A 16732-nucleotide genomic window follows, 5' to 3' on the forward strand; every position below is an offset into this window, starting at 1 on the left:
CAGTTGGTGCACGCATTTCAGTGGGCTTGGCAGACTGATGTGCAATAGCAACTTCTGGCTCAGTGAGGAAAGCAACGGAAAACTACCTCACTCCTCATTTCCCTTGTACGCCTAATCAGTGACACCTAGGCCATCTATGACAGCTAATGGTGAACCTGTTGAGGATCCAAACAGCCTTCGGGCTGAATACCCAACATACATACATACATACATGTTCTTAAGATAAACGTCCACATCTAGGGTAATATACTTCTGTTCCCTGTCTTCGTTTTGATGAGAAAGGCGGAATATAAAGCCTTGCCATTGTTGTTGACGTACTGGTAGTGTGCAGTGGATGTATGTGACGCTTGGAAAAGGTTGTTGTTGAAAACAAGCAGATTATTGGAATATATTGACGGAAGTTGAAGCTTATGCAATTTGAGTTGTAAAAAGGAGCTGAAATATTCGATGTACATTGTAATTGAGTGTTATAGTGATAAATAGCAACGAAATACTAGTAGTTATACAGAGCCATGCCATTACATGGAAACCAACGTCGTACTTGGAAAATAATGTCAGTACCTTGTGAATAGTTACGTATATCTGGAAGTATATGCATTGTTGAATATAAGAATGATTCTCTGTGAACTTGGTAAACTAATGCTAGCTTGTTTCAGGTGTGATCTACATGAGAATGAAATAATAATTCCAAAGATGTACCAATAACAATAACATGGAGAGCTAAACTCTAAAAGCGGGTTCCAGCTAAGACGATGGCGTGGTTACGGGGAAGGATCACTTAGACCATGCGCAGCCTTTACGCTGGTCTCAAGTCAGTAACCATCAATTTATTAATATTGCTTTTTCATGGTTACCTTTATTGTATTTCTTAGCAGTTATAATGTAACATGCCCTGAAGTAGTTCGTTAAGATGTGAGAATAAGTGCACGATGAGTGATTTGATATTAAATTAGTTGGCCTGTAGTAATTTACATGCGCGTTTGGCGACATGGTGTTATAAATTTCACTGTATCATGTGTGTGAATGATTATTTATTATTATTATTATTATTATTATTATTATTTATTATTATTTATTATTTATGGCAGGAGTCTACTTCGACATTGCTTACATTACGTCGTATCGTAATTACTGAAGGTACGAGCTTATGTGAGCATATGTGGCATGTGTTAGAGAAGAATCTGGGCATATCTATTAGGACGTAAACACCGGTAACGCACGGGTGATGGAGATGTAGCGAGATAGTGAACTTCCTGAATTCAAGGGCGAATTATTCTTCGAGTAATTAATTGCAGCATGTTTACTATGATTACGATGATGAGGCAGAAACTACGGCATATCATGGTATCAAAGAAGATATTGTGCAGGTAAGTAATACAATTAGTGTGAAGGCACGAGTAATAATAATATAAGACGGCGTGATATGAATATATTAATGATGATGTGAGTAATGAAATGTCGTATGGCTTTTAGTGCCGGGATATCCCAGGACGGGTTCGGCTCGCCAGGTGCAGGTCTTTCTATTTGACGCCTGTAGGCGACCTGCGCGTCGTGATGAGGATGAAACGATGATGAAGACAACACATACACCCAGCCCCCGAGCCATTGGAATTAACCAATTAACCCTCTGAACCGAAGGCCAGTACGCTGACCGTTCAGCCAACGAGTCGGACATGATGTGAGTGCCAAGTGAATATTAAGTGCCTGCAATGGTGATAGTTATGCTGGTGATAACTAATTCAGTGCGCTGTGATATCGTGCTATGCTAACGAAGTGTGGGGCGAGCTCACGTATGTTTAAGTGATTTGTATAGTGAAATGTGCTGTGCAATGAAAGTTATGAAATAATTTGAGATGTGGTAATGAAAGTTCACCATGTAACTCGCCACGAAGAGCGTGCCATGCAAGTGTGTTATGCTCACTGTGAAATCAGATAATATAAATGGATATGTAATCCTCATATATAAGCGTATGCTGAGATTGTAATGTTCATATGTAAGTATCTGCTGTTGTAATGTTGATGATTACTAATTGCAATCCTATGTCGACTATTGTGATTCAATGTATTATCACGACACTATGAATGCCGTATTCGAGATTAACGTTCCGTTATTGCGATTTTCGGCCGGTACAGTAGCGATACGATTGCGGCGTATAGCGAGCTTGTGACACACATGGCTACGAGTATACGTACCATGATATCTGTTAGGTTAAGAGTAGCACTTCATGGACATAGTAATTTTATAAGTAGTATAGATATCATGTGTTGCTTGATTGATATATATATATATATTTCTTGTTGATACATGTGTTGTTTTCCCATCATTCATACCATACATTAGAGTTAAGTCAAAGTTATCCTCGATGGTATGTGTGAGAATAGGCGTGCAGTTTACGTTAAGGCGAGCATCCTCGGGACAACATAATTTGATGAGGATATAGTAGTGATCATTTGATTTCAGTTCGGATAATTAACCTATGAAAAGGCATTATTGGCTGGACTCATTCGACGTAAATAAAAGCAAAACTTCTTATAATGTACGCCATGCACAAAATATGATATAAAAGTATCCAAGACAATGCAATCAAGCAAAGAATATTATCAGATAGGGTGATTCATCCAGATAGAACATGTTAAATGAGATCTCAAAAATGGTTATCAATCCCAAGGTCAATGGTAATTAACTTGTGTTCGTATTCACTACCAGCTCTTGGAAAGTAAAAATTGCTTAAACCAGTATCACTGCATTATGTTGAGATAAAGACAGGTAAATTGATTGGTTTCGATTGCAATGATTCCATGTGTTCAAAGTTTAAAAGCACGCTTTGGTTTCGTCTTAGTTTAGATAGAGATATTTCAATGAATAAATGGAATAAAATCCAGAATATCTCCATTCTTTCATTAATAATTAGCTGTAAATAACCTTACCCGTAAATTAAATTCCAACCTTTTGGTCACAATGAATTACAAGACAGTTCTAACCTCAAAAACAAGGTCAACGTTGTATGCATCGTAAAGATCATGAAAGTAGGGAGTATAGACAAGACAGCGACGAATTGGAAACCACAATACACAGATACGTCACGAAATCGGAGAGATACTCCGCAAATTAAACTAGGAAAACCGGGTCGCCCGATACGATTCCCGACACGACCTCCTGCGTCGGACGCAATTCATTACCACTAGAGTATAGGCTCTTGAACCAACCAAAGGTATCAACCAATCCAGACACCTTAGCTAGCCCAGGTACTGCAACTCTCTGAAATATCCCCCACAACGTGAAGAACCCGTCAAGCCCCTGAGTGCGAGAGGACTCATCATCATCATTCCGAGGGGGCACGCAACCGTCGTTGACGTGGCATGTGCCGCCCAACAGTGGGGCACGACACCAGATCCCGGACCGCGGTTGACGTTTCAATAGTAAACACATTTTTACTTAGAATGAGGAATTATTCCGCGTAGTTTGTTCAATACACCTATAGTAGGTACTATTTTACGCGTAATAAATTGCAGGTATATGCAGGTTATAAAAACATCTAAATATTTAATACAATCAACTTTTCTTACGTAATCATCACTAGGAGTCAGCGTATTGCTCGGCAACAAATATATATATATCGAGCTCTTCGGAAAAGTATAAAAACAATTTTTTGGAGTAGATTGTAAGAAAATTACAATTAAACCATTCAGTAAATACCGAGATGTCATTCCTCATTTTATGTATGACAATACGAGTACCTTGTTCTTTCTCCTGAGTAAAAAGACCACTATAATCAGAGAACAGAAGCAAACTACCTTCAAGATCAAGATAAAAATGGCATTAACAAATATAATAAATGATACAGGACCCAGTACAGAAACCTAAGACCCACCGTCTTGATTGACAAAAGTGAACTTTTAGTCCTATTGATATCAACGAACTGATTTCTAATATTTAAATCATTTTCAAATCACTTCACTACGATTCCTCTCACTCCAGCCATCTCCAGTTTTACAATTAACAAATTATTACTAATTGTATCGAAGGCTTTGCACAAGTCAATTTAAGGACCTCCTGCACAAATATCAGAATCCTGAGTTTGTCGCAATGCCTGCACTATATCAACTACGGCTGCAGTTGTGCTTAACTTTTCCACAAACCAATACTGCTTATTGGAAAAGAAATCTAAGGATTTCAGACGTCTGGTTATTACGGCCATTTCTATTATCTTTCCAATCCCGAGAGAATGGAAATCGGCCTGTAGTTTTCAGGTTCATCCTTTTAACCCTAGGACATGCCTGCTGCTAGACGAAAGCGTAATAGATTTTAATATACAGAGTGTCTGAAAATAAGTTACGGAAATGTTATGGGCAAAATAAACCTGATAATAAAAGGAGGATCCGCAATTATTTTTTTCCTAAACTGTTTGGTTAAGCAAACGGCTAACCGGTTCATATCTCTTATGTCCTGTGACGTAGTGCACTGAATTCGCAAGAGGAAAATTCCAAGGAAAATGCATGAGGTACGCAGAAATGATGGAGTACAGACATGAGCGCGTGACTGAGGACCGCACAGTGTCGGCTGTTATCACGTGCTGTGCAGTAGAGTGCATTGCATGAGGGGCGGGGAATGGACAAGCGGGGAATCGGGAAAGAGAAATTTAAAGCTTCATTTCCCGTAAGTTTTTGAAACTCTCTAAAAATGAAACAAAAATATTAATGTTCGCGGTATGTACGATACATAAACAATTAACAGAAATCAATCATCACTCAAAGGCCTAAAGACTTTAAAGTCGAGGTGTAAAGGCCCGGTCTGTTCCGTCATGAAACCTAAATAACGTAAAGGATATGCTTGGCATTAATACCTATCAAGACACATTAAAAACGTGCGGAACTACGTTGGACTTAGTTTTATTATATTATAACCTTGAATACTCTGTTCTAAAGTTAGCCTTTAATACGTGTCAATACCATAGGACGTACTTGCGATGTTCACTTGTATTACATAACTGACGTTACGTGGATATGTCATTCAGTAATTATTTTGCAGTATAGCGAATTTTGATATGCACGAAATGTAACGTGTTTACCGATATCTATATATTACATAAAATAAGAGTTTTGTCTGTACATTGCTCAAAATTTTAAAAGGATGGTATTTCTGTATAGGTCATGTCCATAGTAGCAAAGAAATGCACGTTTTAATTTTCCGTAATTTCTGTCTGTCTGTCTGTCTGTCTGTCTGTCTGTCTGTCTGTCTGTCTGTCTGTCTGTCTGTCTGTCTGTCTGTCTGTCTGTCTGTCTGTCTGTCTGTCTGTCACCGGGCGAGTTGGCCGCGCGCGTAGAGGCGCGCGGCTGTGAGCTTGCATCCGGGAGATAGTAGGTTCGAATCCCACTATCGGCAGCCCTGAAGATGGTTTTCCGTGGTTTCCCATTTTCACACCAGGAAAATGCTGGAACTGTACCTTAATTAAGGCCACGGCCGCTTCCTTCCAACTCCTAGGCCTTTCCTATCCCGTCGTCGCCATAAGACCTATCTGTGTCGGTGCGACGTAAAGCCCATAGCAAAAAAAATGTCTGTCTGTCTGTCTGTCTGTCTGTCTGTCTGTCTGTCTGTCTGTCTGTCTGTCTGTCTGTCTGTCTGTCTGTCTGTCTGTATACGCATCACAAGCAAATGGCTGAAGAGAATTTAATGAAAATCGGTATGTAATGTCCGAAAATAAGTCGCTACAATCTAGGCCATAAATATTCTTATTCACGCTTAGGGAAAAGGTAGTTTAGGGAAGGGCCTAAAATTTTATTCTCAAATATTTATGTTATTATAAATCCTATCTTAATGAAAATCGGTAGGCAAAGTAGGAAAATAAGTCTCTATAATCTAGGCCATAAATAATCTTATTCAAGCTGAAAGAAATTGTAGTTTAGGGGAAGGCATAAACTTAAATTCTCAAATGTTTATGTTAGTAATAGTCCTATCTTAATGAAAATCGGTATGCCAAGTCGAAAAATAAGTCGCTACAAGCTAGGCCATAAATAATTTTATTCACGATGAGTGAAATGGTAGTGAAGGGGAAGGCCTAAAATTGAATTCTCAAATATTTATGCTATTAGTGGTCCTATCCACAAATACTGCATTACTAAAGTTATATAGTATTAAATTTCCCATAATTTATATTTTATACAATTTTACCGTACCGGCTATGATATTCGTGAATTTGGATTTTTGTTGCTAAGTCCATATCAGCGCCAAGTCACGGAAAAATGGCTAAACCGAATTTTAATGAAAATCGTTATATAAAGTCGGGGAATAAGGAACTAGGCCTACAGTCTACGCTATAAATAATTTCGTAAGACGCTCTAATATCAGAAGGAAAAAAATTGTGAAGGCCTACAATACAGAAAGTTCATAACATTGAACAACAATAACATTACATTGGCCATTGTTTGTTGTGATGTGCTTTGTGTCCTCTGTTGCCAGTCATATCCGATAGATAGGATTACTGCTGTATACCGAGTTTTTTAATTTGCTTTACGTCGCACCAACACAGATAGGTATTATGGCGACGATGGGATAAGAAAGGGCTAGAAATGGAAAAGAAGCGACCCTGGCGTTAATTACGGTACAGCCCCAACATTTGCCTGCTATGAAAATGGGAGCCTAGGAAAACGATCTTCAGGGTTGTCGACAGTGGTTTTCGAACCCACTACCTCCCGGATGCAAACTAACAGCTGCGCGCCCCTAAACGCACGGCCAACTCGCCCGGTCGGACCGAGTATAAGAGCGTGCTTGAATATTGGAAGGAAGAAGGTGGGGAGTTAGATAATTTTCTTTTAAAGCATGCCATTCCTCTGGTTTATAAATTTTCTGATACTACTGGTACGTAACAAACTGGTTCATCATAGCATTCGAGCTATGCATCCCTACCCTGAGGCAGTGATTGGAATGAGCAGTGTGTATATTTAACGGAACAATGGCAGAGGAGTGCTGCTCTGCGATACGCCGCCATTACTAGCTTAGCTAAGAAGGTAAGTATGGAGAGAAGGCGCGTTATTTCCTTTTATGTTTGTTATTGCTTGCTAGCGTTTAATTAGACACATTATGTTATTGCTTATTTACACAAAACAGCCAACGGCCGTAGCCGTGTTGAAACACCGGATCCCGTGAGATCTCCGAAGTTAAACAACATTGGGCGTGGTCAGAAGTTGGATAGGTTGCCACGCGCTGTTGGTGGGGGTAAGGGAATGGAGGAGCGGAAAGGAACTGGCCACCCTACCGCACGTAAACTCCGGCTCAGGAACACCTCTGCGGAGGTTCGGACCTGCCTTCGGGCAGAATAACCCTTACCTTACCTACACAAAACATGTTAGTTCATCGCTACATTAAAGTATAAGAAAAACTTAGCTTGCATTTCTCATCCTGAAGGGGTGAGGCGGGCCACCCAGAGGACAACACCCCCTCTCTTGCCGGGAACGTAAACTGAATCGTCATTGAGTCCTGTGATTGCAGGCAGTAGACAGATAGTGAGGATTTCTGTATTTCAAAGGAATTATCTCGAATTAATGTGAATTAATAGCTCAGCCTGCAGAAAGGTTGGATAGTGTCAGATATCGTAGTTGACAGTTGAGACGCGAATACTTTTTTGTATGTTCAACGATATTATTATATTTAACCATGACGAATAGAATACCTAGTGAGACCACTCACCGAGTTCAAGTGTCCTCCTGCAGAGCGGCGCTACTGGAGCCAATCACCAACGATACACGGTGAGCTGTTTTACTGGATACGCAAATAACTAAATACAACACCCAACACTGTCAGAGAATTGTAAATAATATTCTCAGTCCCACGAAGAAAATTCTTTGGACTTTAAAAAGAGAACACACGAGATGAAATGGAACATTACGAAAAGCGAAAGCATTAATGTGCTTTACATACTTAAAGAAAGCCTTTTTAAATAGAGCACATAAAGAAACTAAACATTGCAGGTTCTTAATCTGCCCCTGGAGGATATAAATCCTACCTTTGACTGGGGAAAGAGACGTTAAGCTCGCATTAAATTACCAGTTCCGTTCTTTAGTCACCTTTTCAGAGACACTATTGGCTGTTGGGCACATCGGTAAGAGAACTAGACTGACGTTGAACCTTACCTCCCACTGTTTCCATCACTGCTTCACTCTCATCGTGATTCTTGCTCCTTATCCTCTTGATACTGTTTTCATTTCTTTTCCTACTGGCTAGCTATTTCGGTAAATTTGGAAAAATGTGAGGCACGGCTCCTGGTTTAAATTTTCACCTCACACGAGAAATTACAACGATTTCACCGTTCACAGTGAAACAGTCCGCTTTTATAATAAAAGGTGCCGAAAATTGCAGGTCACATATTCTGCGTTTGGTTGACAATTAATTATCTTTCGACGGAATAACTCTCATCCAGATTGTTTTCTTTTGGCGGTATAAAGAAACGTTTACCTTCAGGCTTCCTTCCGTTACCCGATTTACAACCAGGAAAGAAATAGTACGATATTTTCTCGAAATAATAGAAAATCATTTTATTGCACACACAAAGCACTACACATATATTAGTACAGACAATCGGAAAATATTAAAATGAACAAATTCCCTCGATCGGCGTTAAAGTTGTTACCATGACTTCACCCACGAACGCTATTACCTTTGTCGACAGTTTGGCGCTTGTGTTCTTGATGTTGGTTCGTTGCGACTGCAGCGCCACACTCCGGTGTGGCCACCAACGACAATATTAAGAGAGCGGAGTGATCACACTAGGTATTCTATTCGTCATGGTTTAAAATTACTAGCCGTCACACGGTGCCGTGCTAACAGGTAGGGAAATAACAATATCTCACTGACGATATTTTGGGTGTACAGGCGGATGCTTCGCATTTTTGTACGGTGAGAATCAAAAATTCCGAAGTGTTGGAACGACTGGGAAGGAAGCCTGAAGTCATATTTACCATCAAAAAAGCGGCAACTGGAATACTTCAGCCGTAAGTACAGAATCCTTCAACTTGTCATACAAGGAAGAATAGAAGGGCAGAACACCTGGCAGACGACGAAGTCTGTGACTGAGGAATCCTGTAGTCTGTTACGTGTTGAACAAGATGTCCCGTTCCGCTTCGCTGCATCCAAATTCAAGATCACCACGTTGATAGCTAACCTTCACTAGAAGATGGCACATTAAGAAGATATGTTTACAGCAGTCGGAGCCACCCCGTAAGCTCATCTAGTAATTCGTGTAAGGAACTTCCTCTCCAATTAACGCTTGAAGTCTGTGAGTAACGGACGCCATAAGACGAACAACATACTACCCACTCTCAGCAATCTTCTCCCAAACATCAAGGGGTGTCGGAGCAGTTCGCATAACCTCCACTTAGGAAAGAATTGCGTTATTAAACTCTTTATCGGAAATATAGCCGCTCCTTTATCTTCTAGAAACAATTTCCTGCATTTTTAGTAGCCAATGTATTATGCGTCGATCTAGAAATCGGATCTAGGGATATCTACAAGCCAGATACTACGTATGCTTCCGATTCATGTATAAGTTTACCCTGATCGGTGGGTCTCTAATGGTGCAGATTCGTCGATTTTTAGCTAGTGTCCAATTTTTGGGCTGTAGAGTGTACATATTGACATTAAAATGACTTTTGGCTGGGGGTTATTTGTAAATCTGCGTCACTTGATTAGCAATACAAAATGGGTGACGTGGTGTTCCTTAGGAACCGTGCAGGCTGTCATGTGAAGTATTGATAGATGGCCATGGCTGAGCGACATATTATTAAAGAGAGGCGGTAGAGTACAGATGGTCGATGTGATATTGTGAGGTATTGATAGATGGCCTTAACTGAGAGACGCATTATCAAAGAGAGGCGTTAGGGCACAGAAGATCGATGTTATCTTGGCAGGTATTAATAGATGGCCTTGACTGAGAGACACATTATCAAAGAGAGGCATTAGGGCACAGAAGCTCGATGTGATCTTGGCAGGTATTGATAGATGGCCTTGACTGAGAGACACATTATCAAAGAGAGGCATTAGGGCACAGAAGCTCGATGTGATCTTGACAGGTATTGATAGATGGCCTTGACTGAGAGACACATTATCAAAGAGAGGCATTAGGGCACAGAAGCTCGATGTGATCTTGGCAGGTATTGATAGATGGCCTTGACTGAGAGACACATTATCAAAGAGAGGCATTAGGGCACAGAAGCTCGATGTGATCTTGGCAGGTATTGATAGATGGCCTTGACTGAGAGACACATTATCAAAGAGAGGCGTTAGGGCACAGAAGCTCGATGTGATCTTGGCAGGTATTGATAGATGGCCTTGACTGAGAGACACATTATCAAAGAGAGGCATTAGGGCACAGAAGCTCGATGTGATCTTGGCAGGTATTGATAGATGGCCTTGACTGAGAGACACATTATCAAAGAGAGGCGTTAGGGCACAGAAGCTCGATGTGATCTTGGCAGGTATTGATAGGTGGCCTTGACTGAGAGACACATTATCAAAGAGAGGCGTTAGGGCACAGAAGCTCGATGTGATCTTGGCAGGTATTGATAGATGGCCTTAACTGAGAGACGCATTATCAAAGAGAGGCATTAGGGCACAGAAGCTCGATGTGATCTTGGCAGGTATTGATAGATGGCCTTGACTGAGAGACACATTATCAAAGAGAGGCGTTAGGGCACAGAAGCTCGATGTGATCTTGGCAGGTATTGATAGATGGCCTTGACTGAGAGACACATTATCAAAGAGAGGCGTTAGGGCACAGAAGCTCGATGTGATCTTGGCAGGTATTGATAGGTGGCCTTGACTGAGAGACACATTATCAAAGAGAGGCGTTAGGGCACAGAAGCTCGATGTGATCTTGGCAGGTATTGATAGATGGCCTTGACTGAGAGACACATTATCAAAGAGAGGCATTAGGGCACAGAAGCTCGATGTGATCTTGGCAGGTATTGATAGATGGCCTTGACTGAGAGACACATTATCAAAGAGAGGCGTTAGGGCACAGAAGCTCGATGTGATCTTGGCAGGTGTTGATAGATGGCCTTGACTGAGAGACGCATTATCAAAGAGAGGTGTTAGAGTACAGGAGGTCGATGCGATCTTGAGAGATACTGATAGATGGCCTTGGCTGAGAGACACATTATCAAAGAGAGGCGTTAGGGTAGAGAAGGTCGATGTGATCTTGTGAAGTATTAATGGATGGCCATGACTGAGGGACATATAGAAGCCTCTTTTATCAAACAGACCTCATCGCATCATACTCTAGAGAATATATTATTTCATTCGTGGTAGTTTCGTAGGGCCTGAGTCAGTTTCTTGATGCACATAATCCTACACTTGTCCACTCCCCATTCCATACAGATGTCTCTCGAAACGATTCGTGAGATGCAAATGAACAAATCACTATCAATTTGAGTTTCATTTATTGAAAGACATGTTTATGATCAGTTAATTTGCCAAAGTAAAATCTAACATCATTTTTATACTGAGCATTTTAGTTCATAAGAATCGTAGCCCTTCTGAGCTTGAATCCAAAAGCAGGAAGGTGATTTTTCAATTTCAGAAATCCCTCATTCATTGGATTAGAACGGTCATGGAGGCTATGACGATATCACCTCCTAGTGTTTAAAAGATACATAACATGGTATGTCCCTTTGTTTTAGGTTCGTGGCACCATGCTGGACATCCGACCTCTGAGCAAGAAGTTAGAAGCAGACGCCAAGAAGAACCTAAACGAGGTGCCTGAACGCAGAGAGGAGGATGTGAACCACATAAAGGAGTGGATAAGTAAACAACCACACATTCACGCTAGAACAGGTAGTGACATTGTAACGAAGTTACTGTACTTCAGCTTTGAAATTTCAAGCGTTGTTGCTACGATCTTTGGGTCACGTGGCTATGACCTTGCCTACGGGAGATAGTGGTTTCTAACTCCACTGTCGGCAGCCCGGATGAAGGTCTGCCGTGGAATCCCATTTTCAACTTTTGAAGTCCATTACTCTTAGCGTGTGCTTCCTGCTCCACTCCGAAGTAATTACTGTCTGCACTATGAACAGCTGCAGGAAGTGAACAGTACAAAACTATCTAACACAAAATATAATTATGTTACATGTTATATACTGGCAGTTATATCGCTTTTCATGAGAGTTTAATCCTGATGCAACATGGTATGTCCACGCCTCCGCCAAAGAAAGAGTTGTGATTTGCTGAGCGTGTAATGCTGACCTCCACTCCGTCAAATCTCGTGTTCGGACGCACAGCACTGCGCATCACGTACAACAACAGTGCGAAGGTCTGAACTTAGTTTATTGAACACCTCCACAATGCACTGCCTATGGTCACTTCTGAGTGGCTTTCCTCTTTTGTGCTTCACTACACGCGATGGTCCTACCTCTAGCTCCATTTCTCTCACTATGAATACTGACACTAACTGCCGCTGCAAGATGCAACACCTTATCTCCACCAAATACAGTAGAGATAATACGCGACACTTACGGACTTCGCCTTGCTAAAATGGGAGACAATTCGACGGTGGCGCTCCTAGTGACTTAACCTGAAAAAATCGCGCTAAATTCAAATATCAATGGAAATGTATGTACGGAAATGGATAAATAAATTACGTCTATAAAGAAAGTGTTATTGAGATATTACCTTCGAAGTTGCTAAAGCAATTCTGGATAAATGAATGAAGAATTATTTAAAAGGTTATTATTCAAAGACTGAAATTAGACATATAAACAAGAAGTGAAATGGACTGGTGTGAAATGGCTTGATCTTTCATTTATGCATTACTTTTTTAGCTTTAGCATTCCTGTCTGAACTTTTACGGTTGGATTTGTCTTTTTTCTCATTTAAAAACATTGTATCATCACATTAAGGCACTTGTCAATAAAAATATCGGCACATTCCTTACACATATGATGCAAGGAATTAACATTTAATAATAATAATAATAATAATAATAATAATAATAATAATAATAATAATAATAATAATAATAATAATAATAATAATAAAAATAATAATAATAATAATAATAATAATAATAATAATAATAATAATAATAATAATAATAATGTTTTTGTTTTACGTCCCACTAACTACTCTTTTACGGTTTTCGGAGACGCCGAGGTGCCGAAATTTAGTCCCGCAGGAGTTCTTTTACGTGCCAATAAATCTACCGACACGAGGCTGACGTATTTGAGCACCTTCAAATACCACCGGACTGAGCCAGGATCAAACCTGCCAAGTTGGGGTCAGAAGGCCAGCGCCTTAACTGTCTGAGCCACTCAGCCCGGCGAATTAACATTTAATAGCTAGACAATTTTCCGCCTAACATGAAGCCTACTAACAGAAAGATAATCTATGAAATCCCGGCTTTAATCTAAAAAGAGGGATAAAGAAAGAAAAGTATGAAAATGTTGTCGATAGTGATGCTATAAGGAATATTTACGTACAATTAGAGCAAAAATGTTACATACCCTTAGCTGTATATTCGAGGATTTTTAAAGTCGCTGGCCTGGAAATGATCTGAACAGATCTTATAATTCTTATATAAGCGTAGCGTCCCTTCTTTCTTGTACACCTTATCCAAATCACTTCTGTGACATTTCAAAACCCACAGATCACACCTACAACAACACATCGGTATTTAAGGTTAACTGCTGCACTATAGAATAAAATATGCGTATTACATTTTATGCCAGTTAAAATATGGGTCGAGCAGGTCAGAAGATTATGAAGTACTATAAAAATCTCTGGCACTGGAAGAATATATATGCAAACACAATATTACTTACATTTCTTGTCACGAGGGAACCTGAAGAACGACCGCGCATTACTGCAGCCAAACACAGCACATACCCTTCCCCTCATGTTGAGAGGAGATATCAAGGAATGACACACGCTACTATTTAATTATGTCAACTCACTGAAAACGCATAAATAACACCAAAAACTTCACACAAAAATACACGTGCTCTTATGACAGAATCAGTAGTTTTCAGGTCTACTCGCTAGAGAGAGCTCCAATAGCTGTCCGTCGATATCTCGCTCAGTGTCGCGTATTGTCTCTACTGTATTTGGTGAAAGCATCAATACTGTCCACTAACTGCTCTAAAATATCCATTTCCGTGAGTGGAGATGAAGCAGAAATCATGTTTACATTCAGTATTACTAAAACATGTCCGTATAGACTTGTTTAACACTTGTACAGTTACACGTTGAATAAATCTCGCATAAGCGTTGCATATTTTTCTTACTAATAAACGTGGTATGTGTATTTATTACTATACAGCACGTTTACACTCGTTCCAAGTCGTAGGAATCTCCCTCTGCAGTTCACTGGCGTATTTCTTCACGTTCACCGCATTTATGATCGCTTTTGCTGGTTATCTAGGAGCAAAACCTTTCAAGAAGCCGCGTGGTAGCACGAGTAGAATTGAATGGAATGCACGAATAAACAAGAACACTTATAGTAATACACATATTTCAGCGGTATATTATTCTCACTAAGCTGGCTCCGTGGCTCAGACGGTAGTGCGTCGGCATCTCTCTCCGCTGGATACCGTGGTTCAAATCCCGGTCACTCCATGTGAGATTTGTGCTGGACAAAGCGGAGGCGCGACAGGTTTTTCTCCGGGTACTCCGGTTTTCCCTGTCATCTTTCATTCCAGCAACACTCTCCATTCTCATTTTATAGCATCTATCAGTCATTAATAAATCACTTTGGGAGTGGCGACCCTATCGTACTAATAACCTATACATGATTCATTCATTACCTCCCTGACGCGGTCAAAGACTGGAGAACAGGTTGTAGGTTTTCAGTTATTTTTTCATTATTCACACTAGTAATAATTATGTCACTGTTAGTAATTTATTTTAACCTCATTCCGCGCTCATGTCTGTAGTGCTGTGAGAACATGAAGTTCGCCCGATCTTGGACCTTACATTAAGTCATTTCTGTCTGTGGTAATTACAATTCGAGAATACTCTTTCATAAATATGTATATTTCATTTTAAATCTTTCGTCATCTAGGAGAAATGGGTCACTCCGTCTTTTAAAGTATTTTATTTTACGAACATGTCCAGCCTCTATAACAGGGGTGGCCACTAACGTTACTTCTGGGAGCCACAAATTTAGGAGACAAAAAATTGGGAGCATGTTTAGAAAATGGTTTATCAAATGAAGGCACGTTTTTCATTTTATAACAAATGAAGGAACATTTATTTTCTACACTACATAGAACATTATTTTTCAGGTACACATCAAGGAATGAAATTTTACTTTTGAGAATTGCTTTTTCTGAGTGTTCATTTTTGCTGTTAGTTTTTTTTAAATCTGGCTGATAATTGGTAAGCGCAGTTCGCACAATTTCACTTAAATGTTCAGCAGTTCGTTCAGATCGATATGTAGATTTAATGAATTTAATCGTTGAGTACAGTGATTCACACACACATAAGTAGTCCCAAAGATTGAGATTAGTCCTTTGGCACACTGTTTTGTTAGTGTGTATTTTTCTTCTGGAACATTCTTCCAAAATTCTATGGTAGAAATGCCATTTCGTTTGAGTCCTTTTAATCCTTCGTCCTCCTGCAGTTCTTGTAGCTCCAACTCTACAGCTGCTGTATCCTTTGTTATTGGTGATGAGACAGGACTGCCATCGCTCACAACATCAACAGAAAAAGGATTTTCCAGGAATGATCTCAAATCATTAAATCTGCCATTGATTTCTGCAGCACAGCACACAACTGGCTTAACCTCACGACACTGGCTCACTGACACACTCTCCCGCTCAAACCACTATCAAATGGAAGGCGCCGGAACTATCTACACCTCCCATGTCTTACCACTGACCTACAGCGCTAATAACGTTAAGCCGCACATCACTGCTACTGACTGACGCCAGCCGCGAGATGTCGTTAGATTCCATTAATTACTGTATATCATTTAATTTAACTCTAAGGTTGGTTTCAAGAGCCGCACAAGACTGAGTCAAGAGCCGCATGCGGCTCGCGAGCCTCTTTGTGGCCAGCCCTGCTCTATAACCTGTGCCTTCTCTGTTGCATATACGGTAGATATCATCAACGTTATTTTCCGTTCTTTCAATGTGTACTTAATGGATAAGTCGGATGTTTTAACATGATTATTAGCACTAAAATAAACTGACCTCCCGCTGTTTCTTTTTCGTCACTCGCTGCTATACAGTAAAAGCTCATACAAGGGTCCTTGTCAGTATAAGCAATCCAGTGAATAACTATAACAGATGTATAACAAACTGCACATAAACGGTATGTAAACGTTGTATAGAAGTTATACACCGTTTATTAGTAAGACTGTAATGGCAGTAAACTGTCATAAACATTCGAGAATAACAGAAGTTACCGAGTAATTACAATTCCCGCAAACTATAGTAAATAGGGAAAGGTGTTCTCTCGGAGACCGCTAGATAGATCTACATTGCCGAAACACAGCAGAGTCGTTGTAGGAGTGTTGAAAGTACGAGCTATTGTCATGTCGAGTAGGACTCGACATCGGAACGCAAGACTGATATTTTAATGTCGAGCTCCACTCGACACAGGCGTGCAAAAGATTCATACGGGATAAGTGACAGAGTTGTATCATATTCAAGACCACGGTGATTTTCTTCCCAGGCGCAACTCTAAACCAGTAGCAAATAAAAATTTTGTGAAATACACTTTGAGGATATCAAATAATCATAAATC

The 16732-nt window shown here is 40.1% G+C and overlaps 1 protein-coding gene across 2 annotated transcripts in view; it reads left to right on the top strand.

Annotated features, from left to right (window-relative positions):
- The first annotated feature begins 736 nt into the window (after positions 1 to 736).
- The window catches only part of LOC136886404 (retinol-binding protein pinta), a 43391-nt gene continuing 27395 nt past the window's right edge, over positions 737 to 16732 (top strand). Inside the window, exons 1-2 of one of the 2 annotated variants that reach the window (XM_068230571.1) lie at positions 737 to 811; positions 11671 to 11824. In XM_068230571.1, the coding sequence (XP_068086672.1) occupies positions 11683 to 11824 (142 nt within the window). In that variant the 5' untranslated portion in view covers positions 737 to 811; positions 11671 to 11682. The remainder of the gene's footprint in view (positions 812 to 11670; positions 11825 to 16732) is intronic. The other variant, XM_068230572.1, reaches the window with a different exon arrangement.

This window comes from Anabrus simplex, chromosome X, assembly GCF_040414725.1.
Source record: "Anabrus simplex isolate iqAnaSimp1 chromosome X, ASM4041472v1, whole genome shotgun sequence".
Taxonomy (NCBI): Eukaryota; Metazoa; Arthropoda; class Insecta; order Orthoptera; family Tettigoniidae; genus Anabrus; species Anabrus simplex.